Source organism: Pyxicephalus adspersus, chromosome 7 (assembly GCF_032062135.1).
Source record: "Pyxicephalus adspersus chromosome 7, UCB_Pads_2.0, whole genome shotgun sequence".
Taxonomy (NCBI): Eukaryota; Metazoa; Chordata; class Amphibia; order Anura; family Pyxicephalidae; genus Pyxicephalus; species Pyxicephalus adspersus.
The window spans coordinates 13,896,972-13,918,455 of NC_092864.1; the positions used below are offsets into that span (position 1 = coordinate 13,896,972).

Sequence of the window (21,484 nt, forward strand, 5' to 3'; positions counted from 1 at the left end):
CCATAAGAAGAAATTTTTCCTTAGGCTGCTTACACACGTTAGACTGAAAGATGCATGAACGAGTACTGTACGTACAGCACCATTCTGCTCTATTGAGAGGGGAGGGTAGGAGCGATGGAGCGGCACCTCTCCTCTTCACTTGCATTGCGGCCGTTCATGAATCTGCTAGGACAGATGGCCGCTGTACACACGTCAGATTCTCATCCAATACTAGCCCTGAAGCTAGTATCGGAGGAGAATCATCTTGACGTGTGTACGTAGCCTTACACTTGGCACATTGCCTGACTAAAAGCTAACCGTGACAATCTGTTCATTTCCAGAAGTAACTGGTCAATAATTTTACCTAAAGAGAAACTAAATTAAAAAACTAGTCTTTCAATTTAATAATCTATTCTAATGTCAGTATTCACTGGTGGCACTGGGTCAGCTTGTACCATGAAAATTATACATATTTATGAAGTGTTTAGAAGTGGCAAGCTTGTGACTGGCAAGTTTACATTTTCTTCCTCTCCTGACCTTCTCCACCCACCTCCCCCCACTGCACGTCCCTCAGCTGGAGCCCTCTGCATGGAGAGTTCACAAGCTGAGAAGAAGCAGGAAGAAGCTGCAGACGGAAGAGTCGCTCATGAGAGTACGAGGCGAGGAAAGAAAAAAAAAATCTATATAAATTAGGGTAGTGGGAGTGGAATGGAAACACTTCCACCAAGGATGGCATTTCCCGGAATGCATTTCACCACCTAGGCGATGAAGAGACCGAAGGGTGTGGCTAGAACCCGTTTTTCATGTTTAAAAGGTCAAAAGCAAACTTAAAAAAAAAAAAAAGTATTCAGATGATTATAACTTGGGCTTATGTTATCCATGGGCCAAAGTTGATTTTGTGAGTATAGGTACGCTTTAAGTGGCTCCTAAAGTCCTTTATAAGGCCTACATAAGAACTGGAAACTGATGAGCTGTTGCAAGCCTCAAATTTGTGTGCTCACTTGGTCTTACAGAACTGATCAACCATTGAGAGCTACAAGTACATTGAACCCATCCAATCATTTATTGATGAAAGAAAGCTGGTAATTTAGTGTGTAGGGAGTAATATGCCAAGTATGTCATGTAAGATGTCACCACATACATAAAAATGATCACCCCCTCTTCTTCTTTTTCATTTATTGCATAGGATAAGGAAACAAAGGAAATATAGAGAATGATTGTTGTGAGCTTCAATGTTTGGACAGACGATTGTGTGAAAACTTAAATAATCAGGATTAAAACCTGTGCTGTACCTTGGGTCTATTCCAGGCACTTTGTCGGCTTTGGTGGCCTTTGTGCTGTTCTTGAAAGCATCAATGTTGATCCTTCTTCCACGCCGGGATGGTTCAGAGTCAGAAATGGTATGGCCTCTGGGACGGTACCCACTTGGAGACAGCGGAGGTTGCTGCGGCACCCCTGGTTCAAGCCGGGTTCCAGCTTCTGGCTTAGAGCTGTCCTCTTCTACTTTGGAAGAATGGCTGATAGGTGGCTGTGAGCTGGGGGTCTGCAGCAGCGGCCTTGCTTCTGGCGTCGGTGTACTGACCTCTTTAGCCTCAGGTTCCTTGGGCAGCTCCTGCAAGGTCTGCAGTTCTGGGGAGGAGCTGGATTTGCTCAATGTCTGTGAGGGCTGGAAAGGAATTTCCCGTGCTGACCCTTCAATGGGGATTCCACCAAGTTCGGAGTCTTCTAGTTGTTGCGAAGACAACTCCTGACTGGAGGTGGAGGAAGACTGTGCAAAAAAGATAAAAAGAAAGACCTTATGAAGTGTGCAATCATCAAAATTGCATGCTTTTAGTTTATTTTTTGCTTGACTAATTATAATATTATATTTTCATTTTAACTTCCAATAGCTAGACCTAGCTGCTTAGTTTTGCAACCATTTTTTCATATTTATACACCTTACTTCAGCACTCTTGTCAAATAATTGGGCTATATTTCCTGCACAGGGGTCATCTTGTAAGATTTGGTGTGCAACCAACAAGCACTGTCATGATAGATTTCTGAACACTATTCAGTGTGCCATGGTGCTACAGTGATTGCTGGGTTTGTTAAGTTGTTGAGTAAGTGTTCCTAAAATATAATGTTAACCAAGAAAGTTTGTGTTAGAAGATATACCACACCAGAAACTATAATCACAGTTCTGAATGAGGCGCAGGGAGATATTTAATGTCTAGGAAGGCCCACTACATCAATGCTTTATTAGGGATTAGGGTAATATTTAGGCACCGACCCAAGAAAAAAGGGCAAATGTCTGCCTTCGCCCTCTCTGCCCAGTCCTGGTGCAGTGTTAATTAACCCCCTAACGTTAACCCCCTAATTCTGTCTGGATTTTCATGCCCAATATTTAATAAACGGAATTGAATAATAAACTATAAATAAAAAATCTGTTAAATAGTGAAACCTGTAATATAACTGTACAGTAGCATATATATATATATATATATATATATATATATATATATTTTTATTATGATTTCTTTATTTTGGACTCAATACAGCTATTTTGTATTGAATCCAATACAAAATTATTTGAATTTCCATCCACGCCTCCTGCACAAATCGACGCATGCAGAATGTCTCTGCAGTCGCCGAGAGAAGATCGAAGGAGGACGCTGCCGAGGACCTGAACAGACGAGCAGTACATCGGGGGATGCCAAAGAACCAAGGTAAGTGTTTTTTTTTTATTGTTTTTTAGCGACCCTGAGTGTGTCGGGATTGCAGGTAAAATCCACCCCGAGTCACACTGGGGAATACCGCTAGGGGGGCTAAAGGATTTTTGGAGACAATGCTTCAGTCCACTGTTCCCATTTTCTCTCCCCAACACTGGGAACTTCCTGTGAATGTGTTAAACTTTCTTCAACAGCTAAGCATCATTTTCCACAGAAGGACTACACCAGAACGGGCTGTAGTCCTTCTCCTGGCTCAGCTAAGGAGCTCACAAGAAAGAGGTGACAATCCTGCCATTAGATAAGGCTGGCCACCATATTCGGTTTATGTTAAGATACGGGCATTATAAAATAACACACTCACCCTGCTGATTCCTTCAGTCTTCTTCTCAGTTTTGTCTTCACTTGGCGTCTCATCAATGGCTACAGCTTCAAAGTCCTCAAGCTCCTGGGATGCTGCTGGAGTGGTCATATCTGCTTCAGGTTGGGCGCCTTCCTCCACCAGCACAGAAGTCTCTGGAAACAGTAGAGGTTCATCACATATGGAACATGAAGCATGTCCTAGTCAGAAGAAGTCTAGGGTGATTTGTAAAAACTGGATGTAGGGAAATGCGGGAATGCTGTCCACAGCAATCAGATTCCTCTGATCATTATTAAATTAAAGGCAACAAGCAGAGATTGGCTACAAAAAGCAATACAGATGCTTTTAACTCCTCCATCTTTTATTTATCAGACCCATTACTGGAATCTCCTGAGAAAGTATCACATTTGTTAACTTTCCATTTTGATATTCTACATCCATGCGGTTGCTGTGCATGTAAATAGAGTATCACACAAGGACTTTTGGAAATTTAATCTTCTATTTACTTTTCTAAAAATAATTATAGGGTAAAAAGCATTACATAAAATGCAGAAATCTATGTGACCTGTAAAAGAGATTAGTTGGACCGTGCATGGACCCATTTGGTTGCTACAGACAGCAGGCTTGGTATACTTTGATGACCATTTTGACTTTAAGAGGTTGTGTTGGAGGCTGCACTTCTGGAGCACAGTTCAAGCTATTTACTTAACATACAGAGTAATAACACCAGGTTGTCTTACAGTTACAATTATGGATCTCAGCTGTGTCAATATGATCATGTATGACCAGCCTTAGGCAAATCAATGGGGATTGTCATTCCCCCGAAACCAGTAAGGCTATATGTGGCCATTTGTTGCATTGGCCATGTGGCCAAACATTGACCATTTTCAGGTGCAAAAGGATCACTACCCCTTGTGATGTGCTACGTCAAAAAACTCAATTTCCATGTAATGGGCTAGATTGGGTTGGTGACCAAGCTGCATTGCTTTACTGTTAGAGTACACTTAGGATACAGACCTGGTTCTTTGGTGATTGCCTAGCTTACTAGAGTGGGAAAAAGCAAACCATAAATCTTTTTACCATTTAAAAATTTAATTTAGCAATTCCCCTGGCATTTGTAATATTAGCCCCATGATTGCCTATATAGTCAAGAATGAGGCTCTAAGTTAGGAAACAAACTTGATACTTCCCCATGAAATAATCACATCGAAGAAAGGTTTGACATACAGAACCACTGACACTCAGAATGTTGAAGCTACACAGCAATAACAATTGACCAGACTACACAGTTAAGCTTCCCTCCCTTCTGCAGTGTTTACAGCTTTCATTCTTCTGATACGGCTCTCAACAAGATCTTGGGGAAATGTTTAGAGAAAATGCTTTGTATGTTGTAGCATGGAGTACCCCTAACTCCGGGTATGGTATGCTACAACATACGGAACCTAAAACCACCTAAACACAGTCATTTTGATGTCTACATACATTGGGCACATACGTAGGTTTAATGGTCAGATGTTTAAAATCTTTTGGTCATAGGTTGCGAGATAGATAGGAGAGCTGACCAAAAGTAATTTGCCTAAAATAAAAATGTAACCATGCCCACCATGACTCAAATACAAAACTTTGAGTAACTAGAATGAAGTGCACACATCACCTTTAGCCATACATAGCCCGATGAGTGAAATTTGAGATACAAGCATGGCTTGTGACAGTGCTATTTAAGCAAAAGCTTTACCCCTAGCATTTTGATCTACGTCATTAGTTAAAAAAAAAAACCAAAAAAAAAACCATCGCAACCTACCGAACTAAAACTTCCATGGAACACAGCGATGATTTCAGCACAGTTAGACAAGTCAGCATGCACTTCCAGTAGGACTCGGCAAAAGCTTTGCTTATCTCTGACAAACCAATCACATGCGCACTCAGAAGCCCATGCCACAATAAGCTCCCACTTTAGATTTTCCTTGATTAGCAACAAAGCAGAAAAATAACATGAATTTTGTAGTAGGGTTGCAAAAATGGCACAGGCTTGTTAATGGGTCAAAACACAAGTTTTTGAGGGGATCCTTTTATCTATATGGATATACCTGCCCAGGAAATGCTCCTAAGCAGCTTTCCTTGACCACTGGATGGGGAGATGGGAGAAACAGAGGCCACTGCAATGGGAGAGGAAGAGCAGTTTGCAAGAGGTTGAAAGACAGTACCACAAATATAGAAGCAGCACCCCACCTGCTTTGGTGTACAAAACTTTTTTTTATATTTTCCTAATCTCACTAAAGTCCCTTTTTTAGTGGGTGTTTTTCCTACTGAATACATTTTCTTAACATCTACTATTCATGAGGAAGCTCAGACAGACACAGTAACAAAGCTATTCAGATTAAACCATACCTGTGTATAGCTTGGTGGATAAAATCTACTGATGACATCCTGTCTCAGTGTGGTGGTAAGTCACACTTGCTCAATAGAGAACTTTTCGAGTTAATTAAACAGCCACGGGAAGACATCTGATGGATGTCTATGAACTAGTGACTTCTACATTTGTTGAACGTGAATATGTCACAACATGACTTAAGCCTTCAACTAGGAGAAAAATGTGACCAAGAACTTTTAGATATAATAAAAAATGATATATGGCTATATAGTGGGGAGATTTTAAACAGCTCCTCAATTGATGGTTTAATTTTCATGGTCATTAAAAAGAAATACAAGTTACAACTGGGGAGGTTCTAACTTCTTCATCCCTGGATAGGTAATGCTCGCAAGTTTTGTTACTGTTGTGGACATATTTATCAAAATTGCAAGGCAATGAAAGCTATCCTGAGTGCAGTGATTACTAAATCCACCTGATTGCGCATTATTAAGCTCATTGGCAGGGTGGAATGATCATTTTTCACCGGGATCATATAAGGAATAAAGTAGATCTTTCTAGAGGTTAAAAAAGTATCTAAAGATGGGTGACATCACACATTTTTGGATGGCTTATCTTTATTAATCTTTGTTGCAGCCCTCACTACAGTACTGTATATATATATATATATATATATATATATATATATCTCTTGTAGCAGCTTGGGTGCTGTGATACATTATAAATGGAAGAAAAAAAAGCCTACTTACCCGTGTTGGATCTCTGCAGAAGAGTAGGCTTGCCTGCGGCAGCGTTCAGGGAGGAGGAAGGCATTGAGAGGGATTTGTAGAGAGCCGTCTCTCTGTGCTCCTTAAATCTCTCAGCTGCCATAAGGGCATTGGATAATTCTTGAAGAGGCATGTTATTAATATCAGATGAAAAGGGACTCAGTGGGTTCTCCAAGCTCATCAGCCAGCTGGTATTACCTGGAGGTAAAAACATGCGTCATTTAATGTAACACTGATACCTGTGTCTGTCCTCAGAACAGCAATTACACACACTATCAAACCAACTGGGTTCAAGTTGATCTTTATACAACCTTGTCCTGGATACAGGGTGGAAAAGCTTAGGAACTTGTGTCTGGTTCAATTTACATTCTAAACAAGGGCTACGGAGGATTTTCCCTTACCTCCCATCATTTTGATAGAAAACCCTGAAATTGCAAAGCTCAGGACACAAACACAGCAATTAAAACAGAACCCGTCAGGCTTTTTTTTATTTTTCTTTATTGCAAATGTGGGACACTGGATCACATTTTTTTGAGAGCCGATAGAAGTTTTAATTTATTAGTTTAGTCTTGGCAAATTATGGCTGGTAGGAAGAGACAACAGGGTGGTATACACAGATAGCTCAAACAGGTATTGAATATGGGCCTGACAAATTGTAGCCCTTCAAATCTGTATGCAAAGAGAAACAAAAGCAGTACTCATGGCTTCATGACTGCATGGCAAGAATGCTAAACAATTATTCACCATGCTGCCTTCTTTTTCTCTAGTTTGTTGGTCAAGGTTGATGCTGATAAAATGTATTTACAGTATAAAATAGGATATATTAGGTTACAACCCTGTTAAGATTTATGAAGATTTATGATTACCCCCCTTGTTCTCAGTTACTCACCAGTCGGTCTGCGTACAAGTATTTCTGCCCAGCCCTGGGTCAGCACTGGAACAAAATCAGCTAATGTTGCCTTCTCTTTCTTAACCTGAGGTCTGCGGGGGATTTTATCTCTGCTTCCTGGAACCCCACCAGCAGAGGACATGGATACACCGTCTGATCCAGCACGAAGGCCATGTCCACCTAAAATACCATTAATCGTGAGCAAATAATGCCTTCCCATCATGCAACATGCACAGACAAGCAAAGCTTTTCAACCTACAGCACATCAAAACAGCCATTGTGAGTGTTTGAGCAATTGAGGGACATAAGTACAGATTTTCCTTGCTTAACAACCAACCAGGTTCCGTTCCTGCTGATTTAGTCATTAAGCGAGGAGCATAGGATAGACCCGATCTGCAACGCTGCGTGTGTGGAGGATCACCAAGGAGGAAGACAGAAAAAGGCCCAGAAGAGACTTGTGAGAAAGTACACTGTACGAAACTGTCGGAGCTGGTCATTAGTGTGAGTGGTTGATAAACGAAGACTACCTGTAGAACCTGTAGAAAGTCAATGGGCTTTACGATTCCCCAAAACCCCATTTTTCTTTTTACCACTGCGTAGTTGTGATATACATATAAAGTATATTATTCATGGGCATTAACAAGAGGGGCTTGCTCTGCAATTAACAGCCCGCTGACAGTCTGCAATTAACAGTCTGCTGACCAGATGCAAGGACTACATTACATACACAGGTGCCTTACAAATATATTGCCAAACTGCTATTCTATAGCTAAGCATTATTCCTAATATTGTATATACTAAAACAGTTTACATGGCAAACATTACACCTGAACTGGTAGGAAAAGTTTTTTTCTGTTGCATTTCGGTAACAATTACAGGTTTTCTTTACCACCTCTATCTTGTAACTGAACAGTACAAAAGAGAAGCAGACTGATTAGCTGCTCTGTCACTGTCTTTTATCAGCGTGTTTCTTGTTAGTACATGCGTACTGACTGACTCCTTATCAGCAAATGTATGTAACATTTAAATGATGCATATATAAATACAAAGCTGCGTTAGTTTGTGCCATTGTTCTTCCAGAAGGTCAGGGATCTGTGATCTTTGCAATGATCAACTTGGCTGGATTTGGTTTAACTCCAGTAGCAAATTTGTCACCAGTGAAGTCACACTATTAGTAGTTTTCTGAACACAACACACACGACAAAGCTAGCAATAGCAGCTTTAAGACTAAAGACAGGACTGGTCACAGACAGGTCATGATGTGCTGAACTCACTAAAGTTCCCCTTTGAACATCAATGTCACCAGGGTGGAAAGAACTGAAAACAGGAGAGGAACCCTCTCCCAATGAAGTGAGCTCACCAGACATGGAGCGGACTCTGTGACGTGGTGTTTGCATACCCGGCTTTCTCGCCTGCAGGTCGATCCTTGCCGGAGCTTCTTTGGTTTGCTCTGTTTGCATAAGAAAGCTTGAAGGCAAAAAAGACAAATAAATAGTCAGAAATTCTTTGACAAACACTTTAATATCTGTAATAAAAGCTTGCCCTATTGGTAGGATTCTGCACTTTCGGTGTGGATTTAGCAGCATTCTTGACAATACTTTGAACAGATCAACATGGTTAGCCTTCACAAAGTGTTACACCAGGCTTTTATAGTCACATGACCAAATACCAAGGCAAAGGTCAAGTGAGCCTGGCTGAGGGAACTGACCAACCATGGAGAGCTGGACAGTTACTGCCCAAACAATTACTTCGCATTTTAGTGTAAGTGGAACCAATCATCATAAATAAATGGCGACCGGGCAGATTCTTTTGCTGTAGAAGGGATTGGCAATGTCCCTTCTACACAAAACAAACTTAACTGATCACAAATCTTTTTTACATTCACTTGGCTCCATTGCAGGCTGAAGACAGACAAATAATTAAGGACTTCTTTATTGATTTACCACTATTCAAGTGTTTGACACTTTACAAAGCATGGATAGTTTTTATGTTTTCCAAAAAACCTCATACACTGGTACTTATTACTAGCAATGTGTTATTGTTCAATGCTGTATTTGACTAAATAAGTACTGTATAAATATGTTAATGAAATCTGTAATATATCTTTACAAGGACTTCTATATATCTGTCATATCCGTTTACCTTTAAGTAATACAATCCCCTGGGGAAGCCGCTAAGGCGAAACGTGTCAGGACTAATAAGACCCATGACCCTCTACATATCTCCACCTCTCCCTTATGTCACTAAGGGGAAAAAAAACAGTTTTGAACTGTTTGACAGAAGCCTATTGTTTAGTAAGCAGTCCAAAATAGCTACCAAAGTGAATGGGAAATAGACTATCATTCCTATCAAACCTTTTGAGAATGTCTATAAATGTTGTATGTGTCAACTATATTGTTTGTGAATCACCATTATGATACGTTACATATTTTTGCCAACAAAAACCCCACTACATTTTTTGCTTACTTTTTTCTTAATTATTGATTATTCAATGAATAGTTCAATAAACAATTACCCGAATTCTGATTCTGCATCCTTCGGGGGCTCCCCGGGATCTAACCCTAGAAGTGACCGTGTCCCCCTCCCTACACTAGTCGTCACAGTTATCAGCTTGTTCCCGACAAGCCAGGTCTTCGTTCTTCCACCATCCAGCAGGAACTCTCCAACTGGTGACCTACAAAATATAAACATATAACTTAAAATGTGTTTATCGCCAAGTTAATATTAACCATATTGGAGACAAAAGAGTACAAAATAAGTTTATCAGTCTTCATTACATTATTATATATTTTTTACAAATTTCTTACATTTCGCTAAACCATCTATTGAAATAAAACCTTGCCTCACTTTTGTTTTATTTGGTAGTGATCAAAAATATTGGTGTTAGGATTGTTTTGCCATCTTAGGTTTCTTTTACATCTGTGTTGAAAAATCATGCAGTTGGCATCTCCCTGGGCACACAGCAAACTGCTGCTGTGTGTGTGGGAGAAAGAAAAATCACACTGCAGGTAATGCGCCTTTGTGTGTGGCTTTTGTGCTTTTGGGAACCACACCGCAATCTGATGCGCCAGCACCTGTGTGCATGAAGACTTTTAACAGCTTCCATTCACTTGAATAGAAAAAGATAGGACTGTGGTTGAGCTGATGGCTAAACACTGTAAGAGGACTGCACCAAAATTGTGAACCAATCCCATTTATGAATAAGTTATATAACTGCAAGATATATATAAAAAAAATTCTTAGGGCCTGTGTCAATGTTTTTTTTTTACATTTTGCATTTGTATACATTTATGGCAATGCAAAATCTGCTTAAGCAGGTCAGATGGAGACCAACACTATCAAAAAAAAAAATGCACCTGTCAGCGATCTCTGAATGATCTCAGAAGAGTCCCAAGCTGGTGGGAAATGAATGCCGCTGGCATCCAAGCATGATAGCCAATCAACACAGGCCATAATTTTGATGTGAAAATGGGTCACTCACCTTTTAGGAACGGCTGTGAAATTGGAGAACGCATATCTGGCCATCATGTCTAGACAGATCTCCGTTAGTTCAAGATGAAGGTTTTTCAGGCTGTCGTCGGCCTGGGCCATCGAGCTTTCATCAGCGGAGCTCAGGCTATTGCTGGTCATCGAGGGCTGCATTCGACTGAACAAAAACAACAACTGCTGTTTTATGAGCAAAAATGTGCAGAAAGGGGTCTTTCAGATCATGACTTATGCCCTGCAAACCTGATAGTGGATTTATCCTCTACAAGGCCTTTGAATGGTCAGATTGGGGAATAAATAATCTTAACTAGTGAGGTTAAGATTATAGAGGCACGAAATTGATGTTTTGAAGTTGCAATTTGTAAGTGACTGACCCAGAACAAGCAAGTGAGTTAGGAGACTTAACTGAATCATGCTAGGTGCAGGCCAGGGAGATGACAGACCTATACATAACAGAATGACATGTCAATGTTTTCAGCCTCATGTGCAAGGTCAATTAGTGAGAAGCTGGGCTGCCTCTAGTTAGGTAAGATGCCAAACAAACATACTGGAAAATAGATTTATGGTTTACATACGCTAAATAGCACACAAGTTCTCCATGCAAAGAAAGCATTGAGAACTTTGGAAGGTACTGCAGCCTCTGGTCACTCTGATCCCTTCCTGAAGAATACAACCTTCTACATATAATTCTGCATACTGCAAAAGGATAGTAAAAGCAGCATGTATGAATAAGAGATTACAGAAATAAACTGCAATGGGCAGTGGAGGGTAAAGTATGTCCTGTAGTATTGGAAACGAGGAACAAGTGCTACAAAAATACAATCATCAAAAGGCTGTGCCCCCTGAATATTTTTTAATAAACAAATGGCGTGGGCTTTTAGGGCCTAGCATTTTTTGTCATTAGGCTCTTAGGATTTAATTTATACCAAAAATCGTTGTCGAGTGTCAACATAGAATATATATATATATATATATATATATATATACACATACATACATACATACATATACACACACACGTGACTTCTCTCCTAGTAACCCCTCCACCTACCTGGTGCAGGTAATTTGGTCTTCTGGAGTATAATGTGGGGATTAAAGTCATGATCTGAAGACGTCTTACAAAAGTCTGAAGGTGGCTTTGTCATGCACAAACCATACAATGACTTAAGTTTACAATAATATCCCATTTGAGAAGAGTGCAGTGTAAGCCCAACACATTCCAAGAAAAATATATATGACCACAATACGTCATATGAAATTTAGGAAAAAGTAAATGGAGCTCTGGCTAAAGTGGTTTAAAATTCTCTACAAATGAAAGGACTGAACTGCAATCTTCTCATTTCAAAAAAAAAGTGTTATGTTAAGATCATCTATAAATTAAACTTTTTTCATAGGATTAAGTATTTCAGTCCAATACGTGCACTCTGAGTTAGGAGCCTCAACGGATCAGGTAAGGGTTATGGAATGGGTACTACCGGTAGTGTCTATGGCTGGCCATGCAAATCTTTCCCTGGCATGCAACCTCCCCCACTGGGTGCAATGGGCCCTGGTAACCATGCCCGGCCTCTACCTGTACGCAGCACGCTCCGACACACTGATGCTGCGAGAGCGAAAGGCGTTCGAGAGGTCTCTCATCTCCTTCACGGGGGACGAGTCACTCAAGCCCGGCTTGGAGGGTTTGGATAGCTTCAAGCTACCCCAATTAAGAGTGGCCCAATGACAGAAAGGGTTAGAGTGCCCGCCACCCAAACCCATGTTCCACACAAGTGGTATAAAAAAAAGAAAGTCACCCCACCCACACACAGGACGCCAGTGGAAACCAGTGAAGGGATGTGTAGAATGGGTACAGCAGTAGGCCCACGAAGATCAGTATTGGGGATACACCATAGAAAAGGAGAAACAGAAAACAAAAATAAATGCCACACACATGAGAAAGCCAAACAGCAACAAAAACGGAGCAAAAAAAGGGAAACAAACAGCAGCGGTATTGTTAAAAAGAGTCACTTGCATTCTGAGGTCATCAAAGAACTTGTCTTAACGTAGCCATATACAGAAGGACATTTAGGGCTCTATTTATAAACCAGGGAATCAAACATTCCCTCAAACACTCCTTAGTGGGAATCGTCCAAGTCGATGTGTTTCAACGGCAGTAATTCCCTTTATTATAAAAGGAGCCCTTAGTAGTATATGATCTATTGAAACATTTGTAGAAATACTGTCAAAATCATTTTGTGCGCAAAATGTGTTTTTTTTATAAATCTGCAATGGTTGGAGAGCTTACTACAGACAATCTGCTACTGACAGGTGCTTGGATTGCCACTTTCTTAGTTTTTAGAGAATTTTTAACATGCTTGAAGATGCTTTATACCAATTAGTGTCTTTGTCAATTTATAATGGCATTGGGAACCTAAAAGCCGGACCTCGGAAAAATAACTAAATACACATACATGTTTACCTGGCCAAGGTTCTAGAATTCAGAAAACCTTATCCTGGGATTTACACAGCACAGCCAGGTTGGTGATTGGCCTTTTCTCTTCTGTGCCCACCTCCCAAAGCCTGTTATTGGGCATTGAAGGAGCATCGGTAGACTGATTAAGTCAGGGGTGTCCAAACGTTTTGCAAAGAGGGCAAGATTTGGCTAGATGAAAATGTGAGGGGGCCAACCACTAACCAGGGTTAGTGCGAGTGTGTTTTGCGCAGGTCCGGCACACCACACGCACATTATAATGACTTAGGGGATTCCTGTGATGACAGAGGTTGCGGGCCGGTGGAAATCTGAACACAGGCCGCAATTGACCCCGGGCCAGACTTTGGACGTGCCTGAACTAAGTAACCTTTTTGCTAGTTTCCGTCTGGCTCCTACCACTGCTCCCCTCCCCCGGTCTACAGTTCTATTCTACAGATATTACATTCAAAATAAATATTCAGGAACATGCACTAGTTGCATTTATAATGGTTTGTTATTATAACCAATAGAGAACTGTTTTTTTTTCTCTCGGTTTTGGAGTTTAATCCTAATAACGCTTGTTGAGTATGCTTTAATGTACAGTTGTGTATGGATTAATCAGTATGTGGCTACACCCAGAAGAATATGTTCAAATAAAGCGTGCCCATTTAGGGGCAATCATCCCCTACACATAGAGAAAACATAACAGCCCAGAACACAAATGTTTCTTTTTTGAGTCAGATAACATTTCAAAGTGGTTTCCACATTTGCAACATCTTCCCAGCAAACCAGTTAATAGCAGTCTTTGCAAATTGGCTACTCTCAGGATCATGTCGGATAGGCGACTTCTTTAGTTAAAAGTAAAGCTATGGAATATGTAATAAAACATTTTAAGCACACATTTATCTCTATGTCTCAGCTAAAAATCACTGAAAAGAGCAATTTAAAGCAAAACACCGACAACATACTCTAGAATTTAATTTACCTTGCAGTGGCAGCAAAATACTTCTTCAAATGTATCAAATCAACAGCAAATAAATGGCTAACTAGTGGCAATATCTGCTTCAAAAATGCTCGTCTGACATGGTTTGTAGTGGCAGAATTATTTGTCTCTTTAGCAGCTGAGAACATCTTGGCTCAAAACACGGAGGACATTGCAATGGCCCTCACCAAAATCTTTCAGAGCCATATATTCATTGGTATTTGCTTTAAAATGTTTTAATGATATTCATCAGCTGTCAAAGACCTGCTGTCACATCATATGGGGACACAGTCCAGCCATGTATGACTACTACTATGAGGATGATGGCAAAATGTCCCAATGAGGACATCCTCGGAGGTATTTAGGAGGAAAATATGTAATTTGAACGAACATTGTGCTGGGCTAATTATTTCACCCGTGGCAGCAATAAGATGTGTGAAATGTGGCAAAATGAAAACTAAGTAAATCCACCTGTGAATAGAAAAGAGACATCATCTTGGTACTGCTGGACAAGCCTGAATACTTACTTCCTGCACATTCTATTTCTATAGATGCCGTCAAATGAGGGCTGAGACCACTCCTTGGTACTTTAGTCAACGAAAGGCATTGTGCCGTCAGCTCTAATGAAATTAGAAGCTGAGTACACGGTTTATAAACGAGTATTTATCTGTACTTAGAGAAGAACAATAGGAAATATGCAAGCATGTGAAGAGCTTTACTACATATGCTATTATGGAGATTTGAAACTTTATATGCCAGTCAGGCCCCAGAGGTGAAATCTTATAATTCCCCAACTCCACCCACCCACCATGGCTATTAGAATGCTCCAGACCTAAAAACAAAACTAGAAAAGACAATGGGCCCGATTTATTAGTTCTATTAGAACTTGTCACAAAGCAGCACCATGATGATGTCACTCGATGTGAAGGGATGAAGATGAACATACCTGTTTATTACATAATAGATCTCCCTAAAAGCAGGCATTGCATGTCAGTATGGTTTAATTACAATAACCGGCACAGGTGTAAAAAAAAAAAAATGTTAAACGCATACTGAGCAGAAAATGATCACAATCAATAGCATTTAGAAGAGGGAATGGAAGGTAATAAGAGAGCAAAGAACAGAAGGTTAAAGAAAAAAATAAATAATAAACATTGAATGAAGAAAATTCCACTTTAGAGAATGCCTATGACAGGTTGTTATTATTTAAATGTCACTAAGCAACAAAAATTACTGACATATTTCAAAATCTATGAAGGGAAAATGGATTTGTACGTAATCCAGTATGGGTGAACAAAATGAGATGGAACGTGAGCAAAAATGTACAGGTAAACTATAGTGTCTCAATAAGTATAAACTTGGTGATCACTAAAACACTTATTTGGAGGTAAGGTTTGAAGTCAATTGTATATTTTACTTGATTGCGGTTACATATTTAGATTAAATGTGGAGGTTTGCAATGGCAGCAAATGTAATGACACCTCCGATAGCATTTCCCTTTTTTCAAATAATGTACTGAAGCCCAAAACAAAACATAATATATTGTAGCAGGCACGTCAATAGATCTGGTGGCTGCAAAAACACACATCTTGTCCCTAGACAATCCAATGCTCATTGTACTGTATGTATTAAATGGGCAATGTTCTCACTCTAGGGTGCTCTCCTATTGTGGATTACAAATACGTTTCTGTACTTCACAAAAAAGAATGGGAAAGGCTGATCAATATTTGAGATAACAATACTGAGCACAAGAAGGGACAAAGATTTCTGGCCAGATCAGATCAGTAGGTACACATTTCTTTTTTAATCTAGAAAGGTATGTAGCTTAAAAACTTGGAGCCACGTTTTTTCAGTGTAATGAGAACAAGTAAAGGGTAGGTCTACAAATCTCCACAAGTAGAAAAAGAACATAACAGCAAGCAAGTAAACTGTTCCATTAACCATTACTATCAATAGTTATCTTTACAATAAGATTGCAAAACACATTCTCCCAATAAACACACAACAGTTTTCCTTTAGAGAAAGAACCATTACACTAAATAACAGGTCTTCAGGATAATTATTACAAATACCTTATACTTCAGCTAATCCTGGGTGGCTGGTAGAGAAAAAAAGATTTTGTCTGTTTGCTTTGCATTAATCGGAGAACTGCTGAAGGATCAGCTCTTCTAGAGGTATCCTGAAAACTGCCACTGTGTAAGTTTGCTGGCGATCTAGCATTTTCATGTGTTTGCCCCAGGTAAGAGCCATTCAATACAAAGACATGACCCATGACGTACCTTTTAGGCCTTTCATTAAGGCTGGTGCTTCGGGCTCTGAAGCTCCCTTTTTCAGGAGTGTCGTCAAAGCTCTGCAGGACATTAGAACGCAGACCCTGGGGGGGGAGGTACAGTAAGTAATGGAATTGTTCCTGTAAACAGAGCAGTGCCTCCAAGGTATGGTACAGGACTTACCTTAGTTATGTAAGGCACAAAATCTTTTCTCAAGGACAGTCTGCATCTGATGAACCACATAGCAATCACATGGTGGGCCAGGAATACAATGTATTGGTTAAACCTGGAGGAAAGAGACCAAATGGTGTCTTGTCATGTTAAATTATAGTAAGTCATTCTTGTAAAGCCAGGGTGGCAAAGGACGGCAGAAAACACACACTATAAATAAAGCAGAATCAGAGGTAACTAATAGTTATTTATGCAGCTTTGCATTTTTTTTTTTTTCACACTTGCGACGTGCCTCAAAGTTTGCTACCCACTTTAAGAAAGTCAGTCCCTAGCTCACATATTCCCAACATTACCCAGAAAGATGGGAAAGGAGCCCAAGGGAATACTACAGTGTCACTTGTGTGATAGCTTAGACTCTGCTGGGGATGCCGACATCATCCAGAAGTTGTCTCAGGGCTTTAGATGTCTACAAAAGGGAAGGTTTAATAAAAACCAACATGAATGAAATATATTGAAAGCACATATAGTCTTTTAGGAAGATTGTGGTTGAAACAAATGGCCTGGTTACTGGGTCTCAAAATGTCCACTTTTACTTCCCAGTTTAGTTGTGTTTTCACACAAAGTGTTAGCAAGTACTCACTTTGAAGGATTGGTGTATGGTAGTGAAATGGCAAACACGCTTGCATACTGCTCTGCAGCAAAGTTCCCAAAAAGGTGAGGTAACCGGACTAGAGCTGAAAGACAAAGATTATAGGATACCTTGCAGAATGCTGAAGTCAGAAGTAATCCAAAAAAAAAAAAAAACGGTCTATCAACATAATAGGCTACAAAACACTTGTCTGGCTTAAATATTAATAAAAAGGTACCCATACTGAATTAAAGAAAACAGATTACTCACTAGACAAGAACTCCAGCATGGGGATGGCCATGGTGACAGTGGCAGAGATGTGCGTAAGTTTCACAATCAGCACCGGAAGGGACTTTATCAGTATCCCTGGCATATCTATCATACACATGGACAGGGCGACTACACAGTGCTTGGCACAGCGATAGATCAGACCAGTCTCTAGGCAGCGAACCATTTCCTTCTACAAACAGAAAAGAATACAAACACAATTATCTTTCATGTTTCTGACCCACTAATGTAATATGTACACGGCATAAAGATATATACACCTAATAGAGGTGAGGTAGTATGTACAATACTGCACATCCCTTCACACCAACTTTCCCAGAAATAAATGGAGAGGAGAGTTTAGGTTTGGTTTTAATGGTATTGCTATGGGTTATTTGGATTATGTATAATTAGCCCCCAGGTTATTTGGATTTCAAGGTTTATGTATGAGCTATACGTTTTAGGGTGTTAAAGGGTGAGTGGCCATGACAGATATTACAGTGCAATTCCAAGATAAACAGTAAAACACAAAGATACCAATGCATTGTCCTTTTCATAAGCTAAAATAATGACAACAAAAGTCAGTATTTGTCTGTCCATTTCTGCAATAATGACCAGAACTATGTTCCATTTTAAAAATGGAACATAGTTCTGCTTTAACAGATGTCCAAGGTCAAAAAGACAAGCTCTCCCTTTCCTCAAACTGGGAATCCATAAGAATAAAAACAAATTATTTCTAGTTTCATGTTTATTAGATTTTGATTTGTCTGGAGCTCTCCTTATAGAAGTGACATCAGGTTCAATATAAAGATTCCAAAAAAACAAATTTCAACCAAATCAGAAGTCAATTTATCTTAACAAACTAGACCAGTACCAAATTATAATTGATTATAATTGAGGCATATTTCTTTGCACATAAAAAGAATATGTGTCAGAATCCCTACAAAGAAAAAAAAAAATACCTGTTTGCTGATATCCAGATATGGATGGTAAGAGGTTAAAGCAGTCAGTACAGGAACCACAGCCAGCTGCAGGTCGGTACGAGAAAAACCATCTGGTGTATTATTCAAACGTTCAGCAGCACTCCGGTCTGAGAGCTGGAATACATAAAACATGTAATGAAAATATGTGAAGAAACAGACGTGAGGCAAGCTATCCCTACACAGTTGAAGCGAAGTTGTCTCTTGAATAATCTGCAAGTGCAGAAAAAGAATGTAATGTTTGCTGTTTTTGTGGCGAGGATTTTTCCTTCACTGCCTTTGTTGTCACAAATTATTAATTAAGATATGTAACAGAAAGCATGTTAATTGACTACAGAACTACAACACAGAAAGTTTAAGAGACTTGCAAGTACATGTATATTTCAACATTTTCTTGTAGTCTGTTACTACTCACCATGGTACAGAGAGATCCAGAAAGCTGGTCAATATTACAGGGAGAGGACAGGATGAGGAGTTTATACCGTAGACATTCAGGCAGTTTATTGAGAACCAGTTTGAGGACTTTCCAGTCCGTTTCCTACAAGGGAAGGAGTGCAATAAGTGTGCAGAAACAAAAAGTATCCGGCAAGAGACAGCAATACCGAATGAATAGGCCTGTCCAAGATTAGATCGGCTTTTAAGAATGTAATACCATACCTGCTTTAAACATTGCAGAATGACCCCAAAGGCCAGGGAGAAAGGCAGGCAGCCCAATCGAGGACAGCCACTTTGGGAAGAGAGGCTGGGGCTGCCAGAGGGGGGAGACAGAGTGCCAGCAGCCTTCCGGTCTGGCGGCCTCTTCTCAGGCTCACTCCTAATAGAGTTTAGAGATCAGAGAGGTTAGCTCACATTCCTATTATTAAGTGTCAAAACTACTTTGCAATGTGTATATGATTAGCCAATTTACATTGTAGGCAGGGCATACATGTTACCCGGTAAATTGATTTCAGAACTACAACACAAAGTTAAAAGATAAATTACATTATCTCTATACGTCATGCATGCATGTCAGACATAGGAGTAAAGATGGTTTAGTTTTGGTGCTCGCCAACAACACAAATCTTAATAAAACATTTTAAACATGGTGTTTGGAAGAATGAGCACCATTTTTAGGTTAAATCTACCCAGTGGGGACACAAACTATAATCAAAAAACAAATACACTTTGTTAGACTACGGCTAATATCATAAAATTAGATAATGATTTGGCACATTTGTAAGGTTTGTGCTTTTAGCAGACCACACTAGCACTGATGAAACAATTGATTGTGGAAATCCATTTGAAACAATCTTTTACAAGAGATTTAAATCAGCAACAGCTATGTGGTGTCCAGAGACATGGAATCATTTGCCATGCCTTGTATCATTACTGCCTGCAATGTGTTTGGCTACGTACTCAACAAAAAAAAAAAAAAAAATAGGTCTTATTTTCGGGGAAACACGGTATATTTACCCTTTGTATAACTAATTCACAACATTCAAGTGACACTGTCACTTTGTTCATACAACCTTCATCCCCATTCTATCACCGTGCCGTGTATACTCAGCTCTCCTTAGTACACTTCAAAAAAGCTGGGGTGTCAAAGTTTTCCGTTTGTAGATGATATCAATGGCCACCCATGTGACAGTGTGGTTGATAGGACCCCGACACTATCACATGATGGTGGTCACATGCTCCATACACTTTATAAAAACACCAAAACATAAATATGTTGACAGCTCTCAAACTCAAGTATTTGGTTTGATGAGGAATTTTTTCTAAGGGTGAACATCTGGATTCCCAGGAAGTTTTATCACAGAATGTCTGCCAAAACAAACCTCATAAAACTGTCTGTTGATGCTCAATGCAAAGGATAAGACATCCAAGACTTTCATTCGTACAATGCAGCGGGATTCATTCCTGTAAAAGAGAAATGACACCTTTCGTATTTATAAACAGGAACTAGTCTGGAGGCTGCACATCTGTTGTATCCAAACATGAGATCTCAAGTTATGACTTCAAAGAAAGAAACTCTACTATAAAAAAAAAAAAAAAAAAAAATAGACCAGGCCCTCTTCTAGGAAATGCTAAGGGAACCTATTCAGACATTGAATTCTGAAGTGATGAACTGACAATAAACCGAGCTGTGAGCAGAGATAGTTTCATAGATTTAGCTTTATTGAACTATAGAATAGGGCTGCTTTCCTTTTTAGTCATGTGACTGGAAAAATGCACAAATGTAGTGTGTTGCTATTGAACTTAATATACCATTAAATAAAGCAAGCAGGAAATTAGGAAAGTGTAACACATTGCCCTCTAATGCAACACACTAATGTAAAGATCTTCATAGAATACAATCAGTATTCTCAGAATTATTTTTGCTGGGTGGGAAGAAGCTGTAGGACAGTGGTGGCCCCTGTATTGCAACCCAGCTTTTCAGTAACCACCCAAAACCAGCCCGGTGGTGGGTTGTGCAACTAGCAAAAAGGGGACGGGGCGAACACAGTAATGGTAACTAGTTTTAATGTGTTGTGAACCAGCATTATAGTGCACATAAAATGCAAAGTCGTGAAAGGGTCCTGATTATAACAGAACACTAGACAACAAATAATTAATGAAATGGTTCTGACCTAAAGTACTTATCCATCAGCCTCAGAAGATCCTGCACCCATCCCTCCTTCCCCGGGTGGATGGACTGAGCTCTGTAAGTTATGAGGTTCACCACTGAGGCTGCCTAGAAAGACACAAAAAGACCAAAGATAAAAGACTACCAACCACACAGCCTAATGTAGAAGATCAGTCTTTAGGATCCATGTTGATGGCTGGACCAGTATACATCTAATAAGCCGAGAAGGATTTTGTGCAGTGTGGTTATTCACTTGTTCCTGGCAAAGAAGAAATGTTAGGTGGCAAAGGCAAGGCTGGTGTTTTTTTCTTTCCTGCCTGAACTTAGGAATCATAACACATTATACGAAACCTGAATATCAGTTATTAGCACTCAAACAATGTATAGGATGCCACTACAGGCTAAGACTGAGACAAACATTTGGACATGACAAGGAGAGAAAATGTACGGATAATAATCATTAGCTTTAGCTGTTTCAGAGGAGAAATGCTAAACTTAGACAAGTGAAGAACTAGATTATTACATTGGTAACTCTAGTTCCTTTTACGTTTGACTCTTTGAGGCTGCATCAATACAGGCA

At 39.7% G+C, this 21,484-nt stretch overlaps 1 protein-coding gene across 1 annotated transcript in view; it reads right to left on the bottom strand.

The window, feature by feature from the left end:
- TSC2 (TSC complex subunit 2) overlaps nucleotides 1-21,484 on the bottom strand; it is a 35,892-nt gene that overhangs the window by 6,685 nt on the left and 7,723 nt on the right. The window contains 19 exon segments of the mRNA XM_072417003.1: nucleotides 1,208-1,747; nucleotides 3,049-3,200; nucleotides 5,133-5,201; nucleotides 6,163-6,378; nucleotides 7,070-7,249; nucleotides 8,430-8,536; nucleotides 9,585-9,743; nucleotides 10,551-10,715; nucleotides 12,126-12,248; nucleotides 16,263-16,357; nucleotides 16,437-16,539; nucleotides 17,065-17,158; nucleotides 17,323-17,512; nucleotides 18,282-18,416; nucleotides 18,715-18,837; nucleotides 18,957-19,113; nucleotides 19,956-19,981; nucleotides 20,069-20,198; nucleotides 20,909-21,148. Of these exon segments, the coding sequence (XP_072273104.1) occupies nucleotides 1,208-1,747; nucleotides 3,049-3,200; nucleotides 5,133-5,201; nucleotides 6,163-6,378; nucleotides 7,070-7,249; nucleotides 8,430-8,536; nucleotides 9,585-9,743; nucleotides 10,551-10,715; nucleotides 12,126-12,248; nucleotides 16,263-16,357; nucleotides 16,437-16,539; nucleotides 17,065-17,158; nucleotides 17,323-17,512; nucleotides 18,282-18,416; nucleotides 18,715-18,837; nucleotides 18,957-19,113; nucleotides 19,956-19,981; nucleotides 20,069-20,198; nucleotides 20,909-21,148 (3,004 nt within the window).